This window comes from Toxotes jaculatrix, chromosome 20 (assembly GCF_017976425.1).
Source record: "Toxotes jaculatrix isolate fToxJac2 chromosome 20, fToxJac2.pri, whole genome shotgun sequence".
Taxonomy (NCBI): domain Eukaryota; kingdom Metazoa; phylum Chordata; class Actinopteri; family Toxotidae; genus Toxotes; species Toxotes jaculatrix.
Window position 1 is genome coordinate 5,196,654 of NC_054413.1, and position 24,969 is coordinate 5,221,622.

Sequence of the window (24,969 nt, forward strand, 5' to 3'; positions counted from 1 at the left end):
TAAACAAAGTTAGACCAAAGGCATTAAAACAATTAGTAAAGTAATAAGACAGTTTGATTCACTATTAATTCTTAACCTTCAGTGTGTGTGATTCAACAGCAGTTACTTAAAATGCTGTATTTGCAGTGCGTTAGCATGTCGCAACAGCATAATGGCTTTCTTGGTTAGCAACAAGAAGAGCATTTTAGATGTTAACATTTTTATTTATTTATTTTTAAAGTTATTATTATTATTTACCCCCAATGAGTGGAGACCAAGATTTATGATAACATCATGGATTTCGCTGATGAAATTCAGTGAGCATTTTCCTCATGTTGTTCATTATTTTACCTCTTGCAAATTAGAATAAGAGGACATCATCATGCATCATCTGTATAGTATCACTTAATCATAGACACCGTGAAGCTCACCAAACAAATCACCCACAAGCCCAGCTCTTCCTCCGAGCTCCATCTCCAGCCTACCATGGAGCTAAACCACCGCTTCATCCATAATATTAAACGCTGCTGACTCTCTCTGGTTTGTGTGTGTGTGTGGTGTCACAGATCTGATCCAGATCATGCTGAGTCTGGCTTGTTCCTCTGCTATTTACCTATTCATTAATTCAGGCATGAGTGATGGCACAGGCAAACCAAAGCTCTCCATCCTCTGGTAATTAAACGTCTGTTGGTGAGACATCTTTCTCCTGGAAAGCATTTTAAACACTGATACACATGTGCGCGCACACACACACACACACACACACACATTCTCTGAGATGCTGCTGGTGGGCGTCCCAGGCTACTGTTGGTAATTAGCGTGCTGAGTGGTTGCACTGATTGCTTCATTATTTCTCAAAAGGCATCTGTAAGAGATATTTGATGGATGTTGCATGTTTGACAGTAATCCATGCTAAAGCAATTTATATGTGCGTCATGCTCCTCAGACTTTGAGGCTACTTCGCTCACAGTATGGGAACCTATGTTATTTACTGACGTTAAAGCTCCTCAGAAGAGCTCACACCCTGATCCTGATCCTCTTGCATCACATTTTCTCAATGCAACACCAACGCTCAATGCAATTAACCGACATCATTGTGTAGTTACTCACACACATAAACACACAAAAGCCTGTTACAGCTTGTGTTCTCCCGCTCTGGAGTGTTTTGTTTGTGAAACAGAGGTTTCTGAATGTACATCAGCAGGGCTCAGATCCTCCTCAGTTTCATAGGAAGACTTCAAAAATGAATCAGAGTAATTGGTTTGTTTTTCTCACAGCGGTTCAGCCTGATGCTGTGAGCACGACGGCAATTATCAGCCCTGTGGCCCAGTTTTACGGATTATTTTTGTACGCTACAAGAAATGATTGGCCGTTTCTCAGTATCAGTTTCAGTCATCGACGCCAATGTTTAATCAGTGTCTTTGAAACTAAGGTGGTAGATGTTTCTTGAGGGGTTTGATTGTTTCAAGAGAAAAGTGAATTAAACATTTCCTGGTTCTACCTCCCAGACTTGCATCTTTTCTCCGTTTTATATCATTGTACAGATAATCTATTTGGACTTTGGACTGTCAGTTCAATTGATCAGCAGTATGAAGGGTAGTTTTGCTTTTTTCAGACATATTTCTTCATAAACAGTCCTTGTCTGCTTGATAGTTTGTTCCTGTTCTCGTCTGTAGACATGCCCGGTTGTTCAGATTCGGTCACTTCTAATAAATCCTATTTGTTTTGTTTTTTTGCTGCTTTTCTGACAGCAATATCTGCACCGCATGGTGCTGTCTGCTCCATGATATTAATCCAAGTAATGTGTCACAACTCTGCCCCTCCAACACCTCCTCCACTATAACTGGACTCCCACTGGACAGTCCTCAGTAGGATCTCACTTTAAAATGTCAACCCTGTCAAGTCCCCACGCCGTCATATCGTCTGTCATCTCCAGGTAAACATCAGCCCTGCAGCCACAGGGAGCGCCAGCTCAAGTCATCACCACTGTGGCTGCCACTGCTCTCTTTCCATGAAGTTTTACACTCCCTCCTCCTAACCAAATATTACTTCTTTAATCATTGCTGTATCATGTGGAGGCTGAATAAGAAAGGTCACCCCTGTCCGGATAGAAGACTTGAGGCTCCATCACTCTGAATCCCCTCCGGAGTGTGCCAATCACAAACCTGCAAACATTTTTTGGTGCGTGTGTTGCACCACACGCAATTTAGCCTTGGTGCACTTGACTCATTACGCCTTTGTTTGGGGGATTGAGCCATTGGGCTGCTCATCCATGAGCAAATTCTCCAGTTTAAGGCCGCTTGTCTTTGTTGTGTTTTTGTGGAGCGCATCTGCCTTCATCTGTCAGCCTGAATCACATGGAAAAGGTCTAATTGACACAATGCGTGTGTGTGTATGTATGTCTGCATACAGCGAGTCAGACACACTCTCAGGACTAGCAGCTCTTGGAGTTAATCCGTCTCAGTAATCGTGGGGGTTGGAGCAGAGTGGGGAGGAGGAGGAGGAGGAGGAGGATGAGAACAATACAACATCTCTCCTTTGGTCTCTCTTGCTCTCTGGCTCTGGACACGTGGTCAGGGTCCGGCGGGAAATCTCTGGACCTTGGACGTTCTCTACGGATGTTGCTCCTCTCGTTCACTCGTTCCAGCTGGCTCTCAGCAGTTTCTGCTGCACCGCTCAAGGAAACGAGGTACAATACACTCCCCCCCTCCAAAAAACATCCTTCCCCACTGATTTTCGTTCCTGCCATTGTCACCAGACAAGAGGCTGCGTCAAGAGGTAAAATTAGGGATGTGTTTGTAGAGTAAGGAACTTCCTGGAGTTTTCACTGAGCTGTGTGCTTTACTGTTTCTGTAGGAAACATGTTTTCAGTTGAACTGGGACAGGAAGTGAAACAATATGTATTTCCTCCTTTGTAATGCAAACTCTTGTGCACAGCATGGGATTGCTGTGTCTACATCATGGACATTCCTGTATGTGCCAGAGGGCCTTGTTTCCTGTGCTGCTCCAGACATAGCTCTTGTGTGGTTCATAGATACTGTCTGTAAAACTGTCAGATTGTATATTCACAGGAAAGAGTGAATTCCACTGCCCATTGTCACATTTTTGCTTCCTTACATCTTGAAATTCGTATTACAGCATTGTTCAGAAACAAAGGGATTTCCTCTGTCAGTTATTTCCTGTTACAGTAACCTCAGCTTCTTCAGTGTCCTTGGCAGCATTCACATCTCAATTGTAAAAGACACTCAGCATATTTTATTTCCCAGCATTTTTGGGTTGGGTCTCTTTTTAATGCCGAGCACTGTCGGCTTACAAACCCTCGTCACACATTCTTCTGTAAGTTGTTGTTCAGCCAAACAGTGTTGTTCCCTTGTTCATTCTTTATCATGGAATCATTATGTTATTATGAAAAAACTCAAGGTCCACTCACTCATGTCCCTCATCAACAATGAAGCCAGTAAGCTGATCTTGAGTTCACATTATTTTATCCACAGTATTTCACAGAATAAAAGTCAGATTTCTGTAGCAGTAGTAGTTTATTTTTTTCCGACCTCTTTAATTATCTAATGACCGCATGCGAGATCCTGACTCCCAAGATTGGGAACCGCTGTTCTGTTGCATTAGTTTATGAAATCTCATCATTAGTAATAATGATCAGACCCATCAGACTTCAAACGCTCTGACAAAACTCAGCCCAGAGTTTGTTTTTGGCCTCACCCCCTCGGCGTGTTGAAATAAGCACAGTGTCCCACCCTGTTACATCTGCTATGTCGATCTGAAGGGATTAAGCGTGTTTATGATTTAATGCCCTCTATGTTGGTGGCAACCCCACGCGTCTTATTTTGCATTAAACAAAACTTAGAAGAGGAGGGCTTGGCTCACACCCAGAGGTGTACAACCCTTGGTTTGTCATTTTACACCACTGCATTTTTAATCTCTCACCCTTGAGGCAAAAAAAAAAAAGCTGTTTATGCTTATGTTAGACGACATGAATCATTTAGACATGCAACTCGACTGCAAACCGTGTCCTTTCATATGTGAACTTTCCTAATATCCATCCTTTCATCAGAGCTTGTCTGGATGTGAGGGAAGCTCAGTTGACCTCTATCGATGTATGAGTCACCGTCTTTTCTGAGGCCAGTGGATGAGTCTTAAGACGACTGACTCTCCCCTCTCCTCAGAAACAGCCTCACATCTGTTGAGGAGCTACTTTGACAAATGGTCCTTCTCAGTTTAATGTTGCAGCAGTGGTCCTGCAGTGCACTAATAGCACCTCTACTCTCACTGGGCCCCAAAGTTTTGACTCAGTGTAACAAAGCTTTTGCTTCTGTTCTTGCTTTCTGTGATAAAGTATCACTGGCTTCCTTTTACAATTCACCTGCTCGGCAAAAGAGGGTAAGGTGCATTCAGGGAGGCCTTGTGATGCCCGCTGGGAGGCAGGAGGATAGATGGTGGCTGACAGCACCCTTGGCGTTGCAGTGCTACTGCTGTGTCATGCTATTTTGCTGTGGTGTTGGCTTGTCTGTTTGTCTCAATTTAAAAAATCTCTGGAGAAGCGTCTGCTTTTATTGAACATCTGTACCTAAAAATACCATCTGCCTCACCAATCAGAGCAGAGAACAGATTGAACAGTGAGATGTGATTGGATGGGATGTCCCATGGAGGTTGCTAACCATTTTCTTGATGAATATAAAACAGTAATATAACAAAGCATGTCCATATATCAAAATCAGGATTCAAACTTGCACGAAGCAAATACACAGGGGCCGCCTTATCTTACTTTAACTTTTTAAAAATTATATTTACTAATTCTTCATTCAGAGATCAGTCTGCATATAGCTCCCTCTTTGCTAGTGGAGATCAAAAGATGCAGAAAATCTTCCATCTTGCCTGAAATTATTTTGGAACTCAGACTGAAAATAACTCAAGTTCAAAATAAGACAAATGTGCAGGGTCTGACTGGTGGCCCCAGTTTTAAGTTTTATTTTATTTCATTTTAAAGTGAGGGAATATTTGCTCCTAAATTTTCCCCGGTGCAGTTTGAATAAATTCAAACAAATTGGTCAATCGACCTTTGGAGTAAATAAAGAAATGAAGAAACGGAGCTTGACTCATGTAGATCATCTTGAAAAGCGCCCTATGACTCTATTTCTGCCTTTGGGCGGCTCTCAAACCGTGTCAGCTTGCCCTGCGGGGCAGTTTGACCAGCAGCAGGTTGGCCATCGCCTTCGGTGGCAGACAGTGAGGTGTGACAGGTGTTCGACCTGCTGCAGACAGGCTGTCAGATGAAGGACACCCACGTCACCTGCATTACAGGAAATCTGATGTACTGTGCTAACCTCCACTAGTCCGACACACAACCTTGTACACACTTGCAGATATGCACTGCCAGTCAGAAGTTTTTGGACATCACAAATTTAGTTCCTCTTTTGTTAAAACTGCTCCTTATAATGACATATAAGTCATCTGCAGTTGTCATGTTCTTAGTGTTAATCTCTCTCACTGTTTAACGCGTCTCTACCTAAAACACAAAATGCTTTTAAAATGTCTCGCTGGGCTGAATGTAGGAGGGAGGTGAAGCAGGGCAGGTGTACCCTCAGATAAATTCTCTGTCCATGATGCTGGAGCAGCTTTCCGGGGCCACTCTGGGATCAGTTGTACACAGGGGGAAAGTGGACATTTTCTTATATTGACTCTGCTGTTCACTCTACTGTCAGTCTGACAAAAAATAATATCAATTAGAATTCTTCCCAGCGCTCAAGTACCACTTATGTTTTGACAGATTTTCTGTTAAAAAGGTCCGTCATTCTTTAGGAATACTAAGAGCTTGCCTTTTCTTGTTGCCTTTGTGAACTGACATTTGCAGGATGACTAACTGTTAAGTATCTCTGGGTGTTACAGCAAATATCTTGAGCTGTGTCAAAATCCCAATACCCACTCTGTTTTAAGGGTATTCACGCTGCAGGTGAATGAAAGGCTGCATTAATTCAGCAGAAAAAGAAGAAGAAAAAAAAACAACAGACAAATACAGCATTATGTTTTTATGATTTACTCCAGCAGACACAGAGCAGCATTAGCGTGTATTTGAGTTGTGTTTTTGGCCAGCTACTAAACCAAAGTTTCATTTTCACCATCTTTTCAGCCTCTGAGATAAATATCTGTTTGTTTAACTGCTAAATATTGCACTACATGGAGCTACTGACTGCTGTATGTGAGAACAATGCTAATAAGTAAAACCAGTGAGACTGAACCAAAGAAAAAGTTGAGGGCCCAAACACCAAAACAATGAACTGAAAGACACTAAACGCTCTGAGGCAAACTGCAGAGTTGAGTGATTATTCTCTGTGTCTGTCACTATCATCATCCCTTTTTACATTAAATATAGTAATCTGCTCCATTGTTCATGTAAAATATTGATTAGTGCAGCTTTAAAAACTGTGTGCAACAACTCTGTTGATGAAAAACTAATAACCACTTGGAAATCTATCTTTTACAGTCTATTTGTTTTAAAATTTGAAATTGGTGATATTGATCTGAAGTCCCAGATTCATTCATATCCATCAGAAGTTGTGTGGTATCATTTTTTGTTATGACAAAGCAAAACAGCACAAGCGGTTTTGTTTATCTGACCACCAAAGCAACAGAGTTCGTACCCGTATAAAAATCATATTAAAGGTTGAGACTTCCTGTGCTCGTTTGTTGGAGGCCTTTAAATTATTTCACCAAAAAAAAAAAAAAAAAATCCTATTTTCCAGCTTCCAGACTCTGGCAGCTTTAAAACGCCCTCTTTGGTTCAAGGGACTCAGAGCATGAAGACCAAGTCTGAAGTAAAGATGAGAGAACGGAAAGAGGAAGATACTTATTCAGATGAAAGCATGACATGACATTAAAGAAATAGGGAGCAAAGAGAGACGGGAGATGAAGGAGAAGAAAGGCCCTGCAGCTCTGGGCTTTTCTACAACATCAAGCCCTCTGTTAGAATCAATGTTGGAGATCCCGTTACAGAGCGGTAACAGCCTCTCCCTCTGACATCTCCCGGTTTCAGGGAGTTAGACAGCCATGCACTTCTGCAAAGTTGGTCTATCACTCCCAGCCTGCCAAGGATCCGTGCCAGGAGAAAAGCAATGAAAGTTATCACCAAACAGACACTCAACTAAACCGGTTGTCTCAGCTTTGCGGATGCTAAATCAGGAGCTGCAGTTAAAAGCACATTAGTTGAGTCAAAATCAAATCCCGAAAATAGTCTTCCCAAATGCAAAAATAATGCTTCAGAAGTTCAAGAACGAGAGTCCACGGAGACGCATCAATCCAGCGCTGATAAAATCTCTGATTGATGAGGTTAAGCATTTCACAGGTCTTCCAGCCTATTTTCCTAAATTTAGATCTTTGACAGCTATTCCGTGGAGGATTATGTGCTTGTTATCCGTTACTGTGGCCTCACTGAGAGGCGCTGGTCCGATAATCAATGTAGCCGAGCAAGAGAGGCAGACTTTACATATCAATCTGTCTGTCGGCCTGACAGTTTCCAGCCGCACCGTGAGATGTAGCGCTCTGGAGATCTGGCTGTGAGACAGAAGCCAAAGATGAGGCTTTGATCAAATGTGTTTCCTTAGGTGTTTTAGATCTGAAAAAGAAAAAAGGGCAAATAAAGTTCTGCTTTCATTTTAGTGAACTGTTTTTTTCTTTTATGCTGGGTAAGGCAACTCGACTCCATATGCGGTCTAATTATTTACTTATTCTCAAGGCTGCTGATCAGAAACCTTTTTTTGTTTTTTACATTACTTATCCTGCTGCCTTTTGACCTGTTCTGTCTCCCATCTTGTCCTGTTTTTGTTGAACAAACCAATAAGCAGGGCTTTGTCAACACAGCACCTCATTTCACTTCATTAGTGCAGAATCACAAAGGGAAAGAGGAAAATGTGTAGATAAATCAAATATTACTTGGAAGAACAGCAGAGTCAGAACTGTGGCACCAAAAACTGCTGTAAAGTACTCATACAATTATATTATACAATTATGTTTAGATCCTTTTTTTAATGTCATATTTCACAAATGTCACTAAGATCAGTCAGATTATCAGAATTTGTTATCATGCATTAATACACACACAGCTGTTAGGATTGAAAACTCTGCATTATTATTGTCATTATTATCATTTCCAGTGAGGAAATGCCGAACATTTGCTCTCACATGACCCTTGTGGAGCTGTGATTCATTAAAACATGCATCTGTCTTCAGCGCCTGATTGTGTTCAGACCGATGCGTCGAACCCTCGACTCTGGCAGGTGTCATTACACATTCAGTAACTGGTAAATTCAACTGTCTTCCTAAACCCTTTTCAGCTATTTTGCGGCAGTGTTGTTTTTTGATTGTGTTACCGGTCGTGACAAGCGTGGCGGGGACTTGACATGCTGTAGTTTTCACGTTACTTTTCGTCATCAGCGAGCCACTCGCAGTCACTCACTCACTCAGTCAGTAAGAGGTCACATAAGGACTGGGAGAAGAAAGAGAGGGAGAGAGGGGGGAGAGGGAGACAGAGATCGAGGGGAGGATATTTACAACTCAGACAGGGGCGAGGGTGAGCTGCATCCCAATGTCTGTTCTTTTACTGCCTGGCTCACTAACGCTCAGGAGAGAAGGAAGAAGCATGTGCAGAGAATTTGCAGGTATCACAGGTCTCCAGGTGTGTGAGTGTCTGGGCATTGTCAACAATAAGAAAGCCAAATATCACCCACTGGGCAGGTCATACGATGTTAGACATCGTCTAATAGTTTCTACTATTTACTTTATTCCTGCGCTCAGTGTCTCGTCAGCCTGTCTCCTCTTTTTCGACTCTCACTCTATCTTCTATAATGGATTTCACTGTGGGTGATTGTTGAACTTTGCAGCAAAATCATTAGCTCTCACTCTGATTCTAGTGACGATTCTCCGCTGTCAGCCAACATCAGGATGTGGTGTCGTGTACTGACATGTCAAATAAAGAAAAAAATTTGGGCACAGAACCACAGGGGGCATCACTAATAAAGTTTTTCCTGCTCGCTGTTGGCCTGTCAGCTCTGATGTCTCTCCGCTGACAGCCCTTCTCCCTCAGTCATTCCAAGTGCTGGATATTCAGTTTGTGGTGTCCTCTTTCCAGCGATATAACAAGTCTGTCACAGGTCCTTCCCTGGGGCTCTGTTACCTGTCTTGCTCTTTGTTCCAAACCCGACCTTAGGTGTGTGTTACACAGCGCAGCCGAAGCCCTCACCACTGATTCAGTCCCCTGCTGAATCTGTCAGACAGTCTGTCCTTGCCTCGGTTTTAATGACTGCCCGGTGTGACGCGGTGAAGCTGCCTGAGTCTGACACCTTCTGTTACGGTGTAAAAAGCAAGGAAAAAGCTCATATTTGGCTCATCATGAGTCTAGACATGTTTGAGACTTGACTCCATGAAGACTTGGACTGTTTTATAGGAACAATATTAAGACTTAAGTTGGACTTGACTGCTATGAGACATGTTTTATTTGAGACTAGACTCCCTGAAGCTTTGATGTAAAACTTGAAACTCAGATTTAATTTGACAAAAATGAGACTTGAGACTTGACTTTGTCTTGACCACAGTTAATTTTCTCGAACTTCACTCTTGTGGGACTTGTCTCACTTGAAACTTGACTCCTTGAAGCTTAGACTTCACAAAAAGGAGGACATGAAACCTGAATTGATCTAAATGATGCTGAATAAATCTAAATACTTGAATGGACTCGGCAGCAAAAACCTCAGTTTCTGACTTGCTAAAATGTTGAAGTGCACTTTCGCTAATGAAGTCGCTCGACTTGGACTGGCCCTACAGGACTTGAGACTTGACCTTAGACTTGTTCTGACAGAGGTGAGACTTGACTTGGACCTGTTCCAGAGGATCTGAAACAGGTCTGCAGTTCACAGGAAGCCCATACTGTAAAACTTTCTGCTTGTAAATGGACCCTGTGGCAGTTGTACAAATAGGCAGGAATTCTATTTGGCCACCATTTATCTCTCTGTCTGTGTCTCACATGTGTTCACACACCCACAGATAGGGGGTTTTTGGCCACAGTTCCTCTGATAAATTGCTGTAGTCATTGGTCCTGGCTGAGTGTATGTGTGCTGAGTAATGAAGAGGCCGGTGATGCTGTTCTACTCCTCCTCAGCTGCCCCCTGAGCACAGGTGCTGTGCTCTTCCTGAGTGGGAGCTCTCCACTGAACGAGTTAGAAATTCATTCATCCTGTGAGAGCGACAGTGGGTCTCTTCGTTGTTAATGCGATGAGAGTATGAAGCTGAAATTTTATGTTTCGACACGTGAAAGAAGCTAAAGATGCACACACAAAAAAACACATCTCCAATAACAGTGACTCAGGCTCCTGCTCTTCTTACTTAGTGACTATTAACAAGTGAATCATCTTTAATGATACACTCTCCTGCTTTCTCGGTACCGACATATACAATATGTTAACCTGGGGTCTGTAGCCAAAACATGAATATGAGCTGACAGCTTGTTCACTGAGAGCATAGTCAGACAACGTGTTCATGTCTTATAACCAGCCAAAGGCAAGTAGCACATCCGTCCTGTCAGCGTTATTTTCAGTCAACACGGAAACAGTTACCGACGCCAGACCTATTTGAACTGCTGGAGAAAAAAAAAAAATCTCAAATGTGAGCAGCAATTCAGATCTGAGGTCTATAACCAGGTTACTGTGAAAACTAGCTTTGAAAAGTTTGTCTTTCTGTTTTATGGAGGATGGCAGCTGTAGTCAGCTTAGATTCACAGCAGCATTGACCCAGATTCTCAGAGCTTCTCAAACCAATACTGCATCGTAGTCTATTTTTGTGTTTTGTATCTGATCAATATTATCTAAATGTTCATCTTTTTGCCAAGATATGAGCTAAAAACTTAAGGAAAGATACAATAATAACAGAGAAATAAAGTTTTAAAGAACAGTGTTCCTACTGTTATGTAACCATGTGTGATATCGTAGTGACTTGCTTGGGCAGGGAAGGTGATGTGCGCCTTTTACTGTTATGGTCAGAAAAAAAACTGCATGCTGGGAGCCTAATGTTCTTTTAATGGGCTGGTGTGTTGCTGTACCGCAGGCAGGGTCTGGAGGGGAGCGATGCCGCTGATTGATAACCCGCGCATCCTCCGCCAGCCTTCGTGACGCAGCATCAGCAGTTCATCCTGCCGCGGTTTAGCACCTGTGGCCGCAACTGACGGCGACACAGTGACTCAGCAGTATGGCCGTCTTCATGGATGAAAGGGCTAGAAGTCTACCAGGGAGCCTTTTCCTGCTTTGTGGTTTGTGCTGCTTGCATTTAATTTAAGCCTGTTGTTGCATTGAATCAATACTCATAATCAATCACTCGGTGTGTGTATCCTGGCTGGACAATTAAGTTATCAAAGCCCCTGAGTCTCTCTCTTGTGCTTGAGTTACTGGCAGCGGCTTCTAACCCTCCCACTGGTTTCACAACAGAATTGTTCATGGTCATAATCAGTAATCAGCTTCACTGTTGCACAATATGCTATAGTTTTCCGTGATTGGTGCCAAGCAGCGGGTCTCTTTTGCGAGGTCACCCAAGATGGCGTCAACAGCCTGAGGTAGCGCCTTAGTCCTGAGTCACAGCCGCAATCTCAGTTAGGTCGAGGCCTCATCAACACAAGTGCAGGAAACACATGGACAGAGCGAGACTACAGCCACAGTGCTATCAGGGGCTGTTTGCTGATTTCCATCAAAGGGTAAAACAACATCAAAGGAAAAATGGACGCCTTCTGTGTGGGCATGTCTCCTGGGTCGTTGTGGAAGGGCAGGGCTGGGGGAAAGTTGATTTTGCACAACTTGAAATGGAGCTAAACTCTTTCAGATCGCATCAAGTCTTGGCTTTGATGCAACGAACCCACTGATGTAACCAGCTTTTTATGTGGCACAGCACAGCCATAGATCCAGTGTGATCACACTGTAAGGCTGCTGTAAGTGCTGAAAGATGAAAAAAGAACATTTTTAATGAATGACTTTCAAAAAATAGAACCTCTCTATTGCAGAGGTGGAGTTTGCAGCTTCAGTTTCCAGTTTTCTTGCTCTTTAAACCTCTCTGTATCTTGCTGCATGTATCCGTCCACTCACCTCAAAGCCGCAGCTTTCACACACACACTTTCACACCTCTCTTTATTTTGTGTTTTCCTCCTCGGAACCAAGCTGGCAGAAGTCACTCCCCAGTTCATAAAAAGAGATAAGCGGAAGCGTGAGAGTGTGGCATCGAAACTGGAGAGAGAAACGCATCAGTTAGAGGGGTTTTGATTGGAGGTCCAGTTATCAGTTGACGTTGTCGGAACAACACTGTAGTTCACACTGTTGTCATCGACTCCCACACCTCCCTTCCCTCCTCCTCCTCTCTCGTTATGGAAAAGCTCTCCGGCTGCAGCCGCTGTGGGCAAGCAGCCAGCCTGCTGCCACGGCCCCTATACATAACGGCAGAATAGAGGGAAGTCCAAAATTAAAAGCATTGTTATGCCTGCGGCTGGTGGCCACGGAGAGATGGAGTGACAGGTTTAATTCATTGTGCCGTCTCGGGTGACCTTGGCTTTGGCCTCTAGTCTGCGCCCCCTCCAGACACACTATTCAGAGCTGCAGTCTGGGACCTTCAGGAACCAGGGGCCTGTACCGGGTCTCAGATACAAGCAGATTGTTACTGGATTTCTCACTCTGCCTATGGTGAGTGAGAATTTCTGTAATCTCCTGCTTTTTTTTCCTTTTCTTTTCCCAAATCTGTTTGAGCCCCAAAGTGTCCTTGTGAATGAATTTGAATATAATGTACTATTAGGGTTGCTATGGTGATGGCTGCCGTCTGCGTGCTTGTCAGTTGCCATGCAACTTTTTTTTTTTCCCTCTCCAGTAGAAAGCTGGGCTGCTGTGTGCAAAGTGCTAAGCTGACACTGTTGATGTATTTTTACCTGCAAATCTTTCTAATGTTGTTTTCCCTAATTTTGCCCAGTTAGCTGTGCCTCATTTTTCGAGGGGAGGTTCTTTTATCTGAAAAATGGGAAATGACATTTCATAGCTGCATGGACAAGATCTGCTCACCTCCAGGTCTTTCTAGGCGGTCAGACCAGAACAACACTGCATTAAAAAAACAGGAGGTGCTGCATTGTTGGGAGCATATTGTTGTTTTAGGTAGTGGTGAGACAATGAAATATTACACTGAAGTCTGGTTTGAGTTATAAATCCATGACTTTGGAGCCTCATCAGACACTGAAACACTGAGAGAGGATCATAAAAGTTTGACGAAGGATTTTTCAAGTATGGAAAGTAGGACTATGCCATTTCAGTTTTAAAGTTATCTACCAAGAATGTGCTCTGGCATGTATCTGATTGGCCACCAAAACTGACGAGGCGTAGGGTTGTGGAAAAAGTTGAGCCCGGTTTAACTTTTATTTGACAGACAACCCTGATATTTATTGCTGTGTCAACATAATAGTTTCAGTGAAATAAATTCTTTTTTTTCTCATACCTCTCCTAATGCTTGATTAAAAATGGTCTTACTCTGCCTCCATGCATGGCATCCATTCACCCAGTAGAAGTCTGTAGTTCAGCAACAAAGACGTAATCCCTCTCCGGCTTCCCATCTACAAACAAATCCGAGGAACTGGACCTGAACTTGGGACTTTACAGCAATAATCGAGTGTTTAGCCTTGAAGAAACAAAATTGTCAGGAGTTGCCAGTGGACCTCTCATCCTGTCCAGGGTTTTGGCAGTGCCGCGACCCTGACTGTCATCCCATATTATCTTTTACCTCCATGTGTGCGCAGAGCTGAACTGTGATTCAGCTCCCCAGCAGGAGGCCTGAGCAGCCTGTCTTTTGTCCATACAGCTTGTCCTCCTTTCTCAACAAAACCTTGCACTGCTCTTTGGTAAGAAGTATAAATGAAACGCTCCCTGTCACTAGCTCTTAAACACCCCCCCACCCCCACCACCACCCGCCTTCCCCCTAGCCTCACCCCTTGTGCCCTGCAAATTAAGGAGCATGTCTATGAGCCTGCGCTGGCCTGCCAGCGTTGATGAGGTGTAATCACCGTGGAGAGGCTCAGCTGCTCACTTCACGCCCAGCCATTGAGCTCATTAGGTCAGGAACATGAAAAAAAAATTAAAGCACAGAGAGACTACAGAGTTGCTAACACGGCAGCCTTATGATGTTGCTGAGAGAGGATGCTGGTATGGGTTTGGGACGGTTGCAGCTAGTGTCATTGCTTCAGATGTGAAGCTGGGAAAATTCATTTCATTTTCTGCTTCTGCTACTACTGTGTTCTTGCAGCCTCATCTCTTTTGCCATTACTTGCTCGATATTACGACCCGAGCGCTCGCCATTATAGTCAAAGCTGTGAGTTAAGGGTGGTGAAGCAGCCAGCATCTCTGTTTTCATTTTTTTTAAATACTTGGAACAAAAAGACATTTTTGTTTTCATTCATTTTATTCTTTATTTCTCAGTTGTAATAAAAGAGTGGAGAATGAGGAGAAACAGAGAAGAGTTTTTCTAATTTGTCATGCTTTTGATTTTTTGACGTACCGAAATTCAATTACAATTTCTTGCTTTTTTTTGTTGTGTTGTGCATTTTAGTCATCAGTCAGTCAGAAGATGGACTACTATAAAAAGACCACTGTTGTATATAAATATAAACACTTCACTGCATCATGCCTGCACATGTTCAGCTCCACCTGCAGCGGTCAACAGTGCTCTCAAAAATCCCAAAATATTCTGTCCTTGTATCGTTCAGATTTATAGCTCCACGTAGTTTACAGGCATTAAAAGGTTGCCTCTGTGGCAGCAATATAAACACGGTGACTCAGATGAAGTGTGTTGCCTCCTCTCTGACTCCAGAGCAGGGCTGCATTTATGAGAAATAAAGCCTTATGAAAGGATCAGAACCCTGTGCTTTTGTTGTCTGTCCCTCTCATCTCGCACATCTCCCACAGAAACACAGGTTGCCTGCAACCAGACCCTTCGTCCTGGGAGGCACAAATCCAATTTCACACGTCACACACAGAACAGATTATTCATGCAGGTAGGGTGAAGGGTGCTTAGGTGTGTGTGTGTGTGTGTGTGTGTTCAAATTCACTTCTTTAGAGGCATGTGTCTATTTGTGTGGATTGTGCGGGTGAGTGATGTGGGCATGTGTGTTGCCCAATGGCATTTCCACCCGGAGAAGCATACATGCACACACGCACACACCCCTCTAGAAGTGAAAGGAGATGTGTGTGTGTGTGTGTGTGTGGCCTTTCATTTTGCAGAAGGCCATCAGTGAGTCATTGTCCTAAAGAGCACCCTTGGGTACTTGTCTCGCTGATACACATGCAGTGACTATCTCAGAACAAGGCTTACTGGTCAATGTTTAATGCTCTGTAATTGGTTTTACTGACCAGTATAGTCTGTAGGATGCCACTGCTGATCTGAAGCCTGGCAGCTGAGGCTGACCACCACTGCAATCCCACTCCGGGTTTTATTGTGAAATATTCATTATTTCTAATACATATTGTCCACTGTGAGAGGTGTAACTGTTGTCTGGCAGTTATTACAAGGATTAAACAATCAAGGTTAAGCTGCACAATCTTGTCTACAATCCCTTCTTCCCTTTCTGTGTCTACTCTGCTTAAACCTAATCACGGTATATCACACTGATACTTGACCATGACTTGAATGTTTTGATACCTGAGAGCTGAGTTTCATCTTACTTCTCTTTCTTCTTGTGCCCCCCCCCCCCCCTCTCGACTAGAGAACCATGAGCACTGTAGAGGAGGAACCGGATCACATGATACCATGAAGACAAGCCTGCAGGTCCTGCGCTGCCAGCTGCTGAGTGAGTGGACCAAAGGGAGGGGACTGGGGTGCGGGGTTGAGAGCATCAACTGGGTGTGCAACCAGGGGCCCAGCATGCCAGTGAGCATTGCCTATGGACAGAGAAAACCAGGAAATATATGTTGTCACAAAACTGACAAACATTGTTTTAAGAGAAATAAGAGCTTCATTTGGTTTACTGTTATTTATTTATGAGCAGCAGATATCAAATATATAGAACTCTTCTTGGCTGTGAACAGAAAGTGTGAAAAGTCCATCAAGCAAAGCCATGCAACACACGTTATGTAGAACGCATTTTAGTCTCACAGACTGGAGCCATTTTAAACATGACTGGGATTAAGGAGGGTCTTAATGGTTGAGGATGGTGTTGCTGTGTTCTCGTCACATGATTTGGATGGTGGAGATATCAGAGCTTTCAGAAAAATCAGTTATTACATGAACACACACGGGATGTGACATCTTGCTCATGGACATTTCAACAGAGTCGATGCTTAATGATGCTTTCTGCAAGTACATGTCTTGATTCTCTTGGTGGCCTATCTGCACATAAATGAAACATTATTCCTTTATTTCCGGTGACCCTTCAGGCAACCCCAGGTTGTCGTAGTGTGTAGTATCACATACTGTACATACAGTGCTGAATCTCCTTACTTCTTGTTAATCTTTGAGTCTGTGCTGCTTTAGATTCAGAGGGCAGGATCAAGGCTCTGGGAGTGGATGTACAAAGCTCTGGCAGACTACCAGCACAGAATGTCACATGAATATGGAACATAGAGGTCAGGCTGGGGCCCACCAGGCTCCTGGATGGTTAGCTAAACAGGCCGATGATATCTGGTATGCACCCCCAAGCTCCACCTCAGGGCAGTGGAGCAAAAGCCTGTCTTCGACAAATCTGCCTCAATCCCTCAGAAGTGCTAAACTTGGACTGGACCGTTGTGAACGAAGTGCTTTAAGCTGCAGCAGAGGTGGAGCGAGGGTATTTTGCAGAGGGGGAGTCTGAGTTTAAGCTCTGGACTGGCTTTGTGTAGAGTTTATAATAAGACCATATCGTAGAGCCTCCTATTTTGGTTTTGCCCAGGTAAATCCAGTCTTTGATAGCATAGTGTTCACTTTTGCTTTCATGCATTCAGTTGGAGAAAGCAGTTGAGGTCTGAGTTTCCTGGGGCACATTACACTGCCATCAGGGTTGCCTTTTTTCAGTGTGCAGATCTAAGAAGCCCACCTGAGATCCCTGTCTCTGTGCAGTACAGAGACATTTCTCGTTTCTCTCTCTGGACCAGCCATCTGCAGGAGACAGATGTGTCTTAACATCCTCAGGCTGCAGGCAAGAGAGGAGATGCAGCAGATAGAGGAGAACTAAGACAGATGATCCCACATCATGACAGGCATTGTTTTCCTCTGGTCACCCTCTGTGCTGTCTTTTCTTGCTCTTCTGTCCACTACGTTTTTTGTTTTCCATGTGTCAATTCTCTTCATACTTACATGAGCATGCGGTGTTGACATAGTACACCTGAATCAATGGAGACAACCTATCGTTTGTGTCTAGCAAATTAAAATTTGTCTGGCACCTTGGCCCTCAAAGCAAAGCCCAACAAGTAAGGCAGTTGCTTCCAAATGCCTCTCCGAAGGTGCAAATTGCGCTTTGAAATCAGCTCCTGAAAAAAAAAAACTTGAAAGACCAGTTGGTGTGAAATGTAAATGAGTACACAATCCTGGAGTAATCTTAGTCTGGCTTTGTCTTGTCTTGAGTGATTAAAATGTGTTGTTTGTAACAACAACTCCAGTAAAAATGTTGAAATTCTCCCAAAATCATTGTCAGTGTCTGTGACTCTAATGAGTTGTTTTACTGCAGGCGTGCAATTCTGTGTTCGCCCCAGATTCCAGACAACTTCCTGTTTAATGTTTCTCCTTCCTGTCAGATCCGTTGCTGCTGCTGTTGCTAAATCATTATCCCAGTAAACAGCACAGGGACTCTTTGTTGTTCTTGTTTTCGCATTCTAACTCCGCCTGATTCTCAGATAAACACGTCTCTGTTCAAAGCTGCTGTAACCTGACAAACAATTTGCGGAGCATTCAAACAGGAAGCCATTATCCTGTTGCGAAAGCTTTCCCTCTTATCTCAGGGCCCACATCTGTAGAGCCCACCCCGCTCCGCCTCTTCACCACTCCGCCCATCCAGTCCTCCTCCAGGACGGTCCCAGTGGTCCACAGGATGTGCCCTATCTGTCTGTTTCTCCCCAACGGGACAGACTCTCTACCCAGAATGGCAGAGGAACACGCCCAAGAGCAAAAGAATTTGTCTGTTTGTGCTACTGTAAAGATGACGCTATTTATACACCCATATGTCTTTCTCTGAAACCACATTTCAAAATGCTCTGTCTCTGCATAGCTAGTTTAGGAAGCAGTGAGAACGAAGAAAGTTGTTATTCTAAAATGAGAAGGGCTGCATTCATGAAAGATGAGCGCGCTTCCACAACATCAGCGAACAGGAAGAAAAAGCTGTTTCCTTTTAGGGAAACTGCTTTTTCATTTCATTTCAAATGAGTCAGTTTACGTTCCCGAGGCTGAGTCTCAATGCAGTTCTGAGAATGAATACCATGTTTAAAAGCCAGAGGAGGTGTAGTAGAGTAGTAGTAGTAGGAGGAGGAGGAGGAGGAGGAGGAGGTGGAGGGATAGTTGTAATGGTTGTAAGACAAGCAGAAGCATAGTAGAATTCTTGTGTTTTGTTTTTTTATTTTTTGTACATTCATCCAGGGAAATTTTGCAGACTCATACAGTTTGTGCTCACATTCAAACCTGGACACGGCTCATTTGGATCTAAGCAGCTCAACTAGGTAAATTACAGGACCTAATCTTGGCTGATATTGTGCTTTAGTGAGACACATTTCCAAACATTTTTTACAATAAATAAGATTATCTCACTTTGAACAGGGTCTTCTGGGGCACGTATTGGTAGTTATAGTACTGTAGCAGTACTAGTAGTAGCTGTGCATAGTCGTTAACAGAACTACTAGTAGCCCTGTTGGTAGTGGTGATTGTTTCTGAAGTGCAGTGGGTCCATTGAAGTCAGTCCGGGCCGACAGTGCTCTGTCCAGGCGTGATAATCCAATCTTACCAGCAGTTAGTCAGACAGCTCTCCAGTCAGGGTGCTGATAAAGGGTTTTGTCCGCCTGAAGCTGATGGAGCTGATCTGTTTCTGTTGCTCGCTCTGACAGTATGTCAAAGCTTAAAATTAAAGGCTTGGTCTACCTTCAACAGAACTCCCAATTTAAGGCTTACGATTATTTTGATTTGGGTCTGGCAGCCTTTATCCTCAAACGTGAGATATGGATTCATTTTGTATTAAGGAGGCAAAGCCGTGGTGTGTGTGTGTGCCGCTATGATGTGATATAGGCTCATTGGTATTCTGATGAGCGCTGTAGATAAAGCCTTCTCCATTTGCCCGGAGGGATTTGGGGGGAATCCCATGGAGGTTTGTCTGCTACTGCGGAGTGGTTCTGATTAGCATAAATGAGGCTAAATGTGATCCATGGAGGGCCGGCCGGGTGGTGAGCAGGACATCTTTCATTATTGGTTATGATTCTATGCCCGGGCACATCCAAACCAGCAATTATGCTTGTTTATCCCATTAGATAATGATGTGCACGTACAGTAATTCCATTTAGTTCTTGTACATTTACATCTCAGGCATTAAGACATGTCAGGTATTAATGGTTTTGTCCAGAGCAGCTTAGAATGAGAGCACAGGCAGAGGGTTTGTGTCTTGATCAAGGACATTTTGCCATGTTATCGATGGACACACTCTGTATAGTGACATATTTATTATTCTAATACTTTCAATCTGGTTTTATGGGTGAGGCACATCAAAAAAAAAAAAAAAAAAGGAAAAAGGAAAACTGAAGGTAGAAACAGACAAAAGTTCTTTTTCATAAAGAATTGATTGCATGGGTCTTAATCAGGCTTTGACATTTCTCTCAGAATGTGGAGGTTGTAAGAGCCCCATGGGGAGTTAATAATCTGCAATTTAAAGACGTAGTTTTAAGCCAACAAAACATTTTATATATGAATGATTCAGTATTTCTCTGAAGGAACAGCACTAAAGCATTTAGACCTTGATGTTAAACTATAAATGAACAGCTAAAAAAAAAAAAAAATATTACTGCTTAAAGCAGTAAAAGTATTACTGCTTAATTACATAGGCTGATTATATTTACTGAGAGAGAGTAGATCTTTGTTTGTTTTTACTTTGAAGTTAGAATATTGCCCACAAAGAGGTGTGGTACCAAAAAACAGCACAGAGACTTCTGAAAATGATGGTGGTAAAATACACTGAGCCATAATTAAAGTGTTTATCAATGTTAGTAAAGATATTATACAGGACATCTGTATGCTATATTATCAGGTATTTAATCTTAAAACAGGTGACCTTGGCCAGATTCTCATCGTTGTCTCATTTTGTTCCCTACACATACAGTTCTATCGTTATTCCCGTCATGCTGCCTGAGCAGGGAGATGACAGAGCAGTAACAGTTCAGGGGAGCAGCCTGACGAACCGTCACAAGCCTTATTGATGGATGATTTTGCAGCTCCTATTTTTGGCTTCCTGTAGAGTCTCCAATTCGAATAGTGCCACTGCCAGCTGCCCACTGATGATGCGGCACAACCAGCCTGGCTCCAGCACTTGCTTCATTGGCAGATTGTCACCGTGCCCGTTCCAAACCACATCGTTCTCCCATTGCACGTAGCATGAGGTGACCCCTGGGGAAGAAAAAAAGATAAATATCCCACCCTCCATGGCGAGTAGCCCCCCCCTCAGGATTGATCATGCAGCCAGACTGACGCATAAGCACTGATAGCCTGCATACCGCACACTAAGTGCTCCAGTATGATTGATTAGACTGGAAGAGTCATGATGCAGTGCACCTTAACAATACTGTTCCTCTGGAATGGGGTCTTAGATTATAAGTGGGTTCATGAAAAAAAAAATGCGTGCCGAATTTCATCAGCAGGAGTGAATGTTGTGTTGTTTTCCATCTGACCAGTGTAACTTTAAATTCAGTGACAGCCGCTCTGGCCCCTGTCCACTGACATTGAGTTTAATAGTGAACGATTGGTGGGACAAAGCCTGCATTGGATCAGTGCACAGGATCCTGCTTTGCAACATGATTTATTGATGCCTCTGATGGCACCAATGGAGGACTTCAACGAATGTCACCAGCTTCCTATGCATTCAAAAGGGCCCTAATTCAGCAGGTTTCCTGCATAAATTGCTCCTCCCTCCGTACACCGTGAGCTAAACAGGCTGACGCCGTTCGTCCAATTTATAGGGGCCTAATCTCAGTAATTTTTACCTTGGTGTTGTTTGTCTCCATAATATTAGCATGTGCTACTCTGAGATGATCAGCCGAGTGATATAGATAGCGAGGGCAACAGGTTGCCGTGAGTGATAACAGTGTTAGCGATATTCCGCCTGCCCTGCTGATAGCAGAAGGACAAAGGGAAAGACCTTCTATTCAATGTCGTTACTGAAATCTGCTCACTCCAGTTATTGCTCTTTTTTTTTTGTCCTCTTTTGGTTAAAGATTCAGAGGCTTCTTGTTGTTTGCCTCGTCCCTTGCGTCATCACTACTGAAAATGGTCTGACTCTTTCTGTGGGTGTTTTTCATGCTCGTGAGAAAATATCATGTCAGGCCAAAAACAGCCAACAGGCACAATAGTGGGAAAAAAAAAATCATGCTGAGTAGACGAATGTTGCTGAGCAAGACAAATGTTTCAAAAAGCACCTCCTATATTCCCATATCTCTCACACCTTATTTTCCTTTGAGTGTCCTTTTAGGCCCTTGGTCTAATGTGTGTAATCCAGCGTTTTTGCTTTCATCCATCTCTTATCACTGATGAAACGCCCACTCTTACTCCGCACTACACCTCTGATCTGGTCTGGCCTCCTCTTTGCATCTTCCCCCTTTTCCATCCAATTTCCATCCAATTTTCTCATGTTCTTCCCACTGCTTCAACTCAATAATGGATCTTCATGAAGCTCAGTTCACTTCTTGGGCCTTTTCAATCATTTCTCTTGTTAATTCACTCCCTGCGCCTGCTTCTCAGCTGCATGTCTTTGTGGAGGCAGGGCCTGGCTCTCTGTCTGCGTTCACCCTGCTTACGCTCTCACTCCATCAGCCTGGCGCGCAGACGTTGTGACAAATTACACCCATTTGCCTCAGTGCGCAACACAGAGCACGTGTGAAAACACACAGATACACATGCAATCCCTGCACACACATACACAAATTCAGCAATGTAACCAACACTGTATAGGTCACTATGGACGGATTTCTGATTACAAACAATCAAGGACACACTCACAGCGGAGAGGTGGAAAACATGAAAGCTTAGACATGGATATATTCAGTTAATTCCTAAGTTAGTATTTAGAAATGCAACAGTCTTTTCTTGCATGGCTGACATTCAGGTTTAACCATGTTTCAGACAAAAATGCAGAAGCGGTTGCTGCTGGACAAGCTACTGCTCCGTGTCCCGTTTATTTTTCACTCATTAAACATGCTGTCTAAGGCTAATATTAGATGCAAGGCTGAAAATTACAGAAAATTTACAGGAAAAACTTTGCTCATAACTAAATCAATACAGGATTTATTAAGTAATATTTACCAGCCATAGGCGTCACGAAAAGAACGTGTGTACGCCTTACACACATTTCTTTATTTTAATGACCCACAATAATGAGATTTTGTGTTTCCTGCTGAAGTCAAACAACTAATTAATCTAAGAAGCCAACACATCGTCTGATAACGAACCTAAGGTCAAGTTTTTTCCTCAGAACATATTCAGCATTAATGAACATATGGGCAGTCACGTGTCTGAGTGTATGCTAACTTTAAAAGCAGATTCTCCCCTTTAACATTTTAGATGTGATCTTTAATAAAACATGATTTAACTAAACTACATGAATATTAATCTCCATGTTGGTTACAGATCAGGGTGAGGCCACATCTTCTCTGATTATCTGGGCAAATCAGAAGAATGTGTTCCTGTTTTTGTGTGTGCCAGAGCATTTAGTTTGCCCATTTCTGATATAACCTTGTTTGGAAAGGGAGTCAGGGTATTATGTTTTATTCAGTGGCAACAGAGTGTCAGGTTGCCAGGTTGTGACAGCCAGGTCTGGGTACTGATTGAAGGTATGACTCAAGCCAGACCACGGCATGGTAATTATTTGGCCTCTATTATCTCTTTTATCTACTTTTTTTTTAGCGATGAAAAACATAATTATCACTCTCCCTCGCTTCAGCTCTAAGTCTCCACATTATACAGTGACATGTGAGCATGCCCTTCCCATCTTAAAAGTTAGTGTGTAATATTTTATGATTTTGTGCTGCACTAATGCTTTTATCTTTTACTCAGATTTAGTCTTTTTGTTTTTATTTCTTTTTGTGTCTTTGTTCATGCACCTTCTCCAGTATAGAATAGCTTTGTTTTATGGTTTTGAAATGTAATGTCTTGTGAACATTGTAAAGGGATTTATCCTCAGGATTTGTCCTAATGTGACCACTATTTACATTACCAGTGATCAGCAATGGCTTGTACATTTAAACTTTGATAGGTTGGGTTTGTTCTTGTTCCATTTCCCCGCCTAAGAGATCATCTCAGGAAAGACGAGCAGTCATAAATCAAGGATGACCATGTGCGTTATCTCCTCAGATATGGGTCTGGAGTGGTCTCCATGGATTAGAGACGTGACAGGCTTGGTTAATGGAAGACAGGGCCCGGATCCTCCATCCTGGTAGTCTATGTGATTGAGTATGAGGGACTATGATTAATGATTCAGAGGCTAAGTTTAAATAGTCAGTGCTTTGGGTTTTTTGGTGTGGTTTAATTCAAATACTCCAGTGAACAAAGAGTAAAGAGATGAGGAATCTTTCAATGGTAAAGAGAAATGTGATTAGAGACGCTGACTGTTGCTCGGGCTGTTAGATTTTAAAAATCAATTGTTTTTCCTCTGATCTATGCTTTTGTACCCGCATTCTTTTTAGATGTTCAACAGATCTCTCTTCTCACCTCCTCTCCCATCTCCCTCTCCTCTGCCCCTCTTGTAAATGGAAACTTGGTTTCCATAGTTACTGAGGGAGCAACATAGTTAAACGATGGCCACAACATCTAGGCCACATGGGTTGCTTTAGGCTGTGTGTTTTGTATCACCCTTGTTTTTTGGGGGCATTTTAAGAATGCCAGAACAATGTAGTCATAATCACTATCCTTAATTCTTCCCCTTCAAAGCTGTATATTGCAGATACCTCATGGATATCCACCTCTGCACATCCATATATTTTTAATTTTTTAAAAATGTTCCTCTGTCTTGAAGCTTTTCTTTGACACAACCAAGATACCCGTCCAGGCCTTTGAAGGGAGTGTGCATCTGTAAGACTGTCTCTTATTAGTGTATACTGTTTTTGACAATATACATAGGCTACAGTATACTGTGTGTTAATATAACAGTTTACCATCCTGTGGCAAGAACATGCTACATAACCTCATTCAGACAGGAATGTCAGTGAAAGTAGCTTTGCGTTAATGCATGTTCCTTTCTCAGCTAAATGCACAGAATCCACTCGATGGGCGCTCTGCTAATGTGCCACATTAGCTGTGTTTAACAATATCAATAAAGGATGGAGGAGAGGGAGCAAAGGGGAAATTAATAAGCCCTTCCACGTTCCTCCCTCTATGACTTTCTTGCTGTCTGGATAACATAATAGGACCAATATTCCCCACAGGCACCTGCTAATGGCTTGTCACTACACTGCCTCCTTATGGGATTGAGCACAATAAAGTGAATCTGTCAGGCTCTCTGAGATGGTTTTAGCATAGGAGATTTTGACAATATGACTTCTGAACTTATCTACTGTGTTCCCTGTAAAAATATCATTTTGTGTCTAATTGACATGTTCTTGGCAGCAGTGGATCTGGATAACAAAGGACACCTTATTTCTAAATTCTAGAAAATTATCAAAACTGAGAATGAGAAATAAATTAAGAAGACAAGGCCTTCAAGACAAAATAGAATACATTCAGTGATTTTGTGCAGTGTTATTTGGAGATTAAAATCAAGTAATTGCTTGTTATTTTATT

The 24,969-nt window shown here is 42.8% G+C and overlaps 1 protein-coding gene across 3 annotated transcripts in view; it reads left to right on the forward strand.

Moving 5' to 3' along the window:
- tmem108 (transmembrane protein 108) overlaps positions 1-24,969 on the forward strand; it is a 41,215-nt gene that overhangs the window by 9,044 nt on the left and 7,202 nt on the right. The window contains exons 1-2 of one of the 3 annotated variants that reach the window (XM_041065791.1): positions 11,209-11,284; positions 15,749-15,832. In XM_041065791.1, coding sequence (XP_040921725.1) covers positions 11,224-11,284; positions 15,749-15,832 — 145 coding nt within the window. In that variant the 5' untranslated portion in view covers positions 11,209-11,223. Of the gene's footprint in view, positions 1-11,208; positions 11,285-12,673; positions 12,696-15,748; positions 15,833-24,969 lie in introns of those variants that run through there. The other 2 variants (XM_041065793.1, XM_041065792.1) reach the window with 2 other exon arrangements.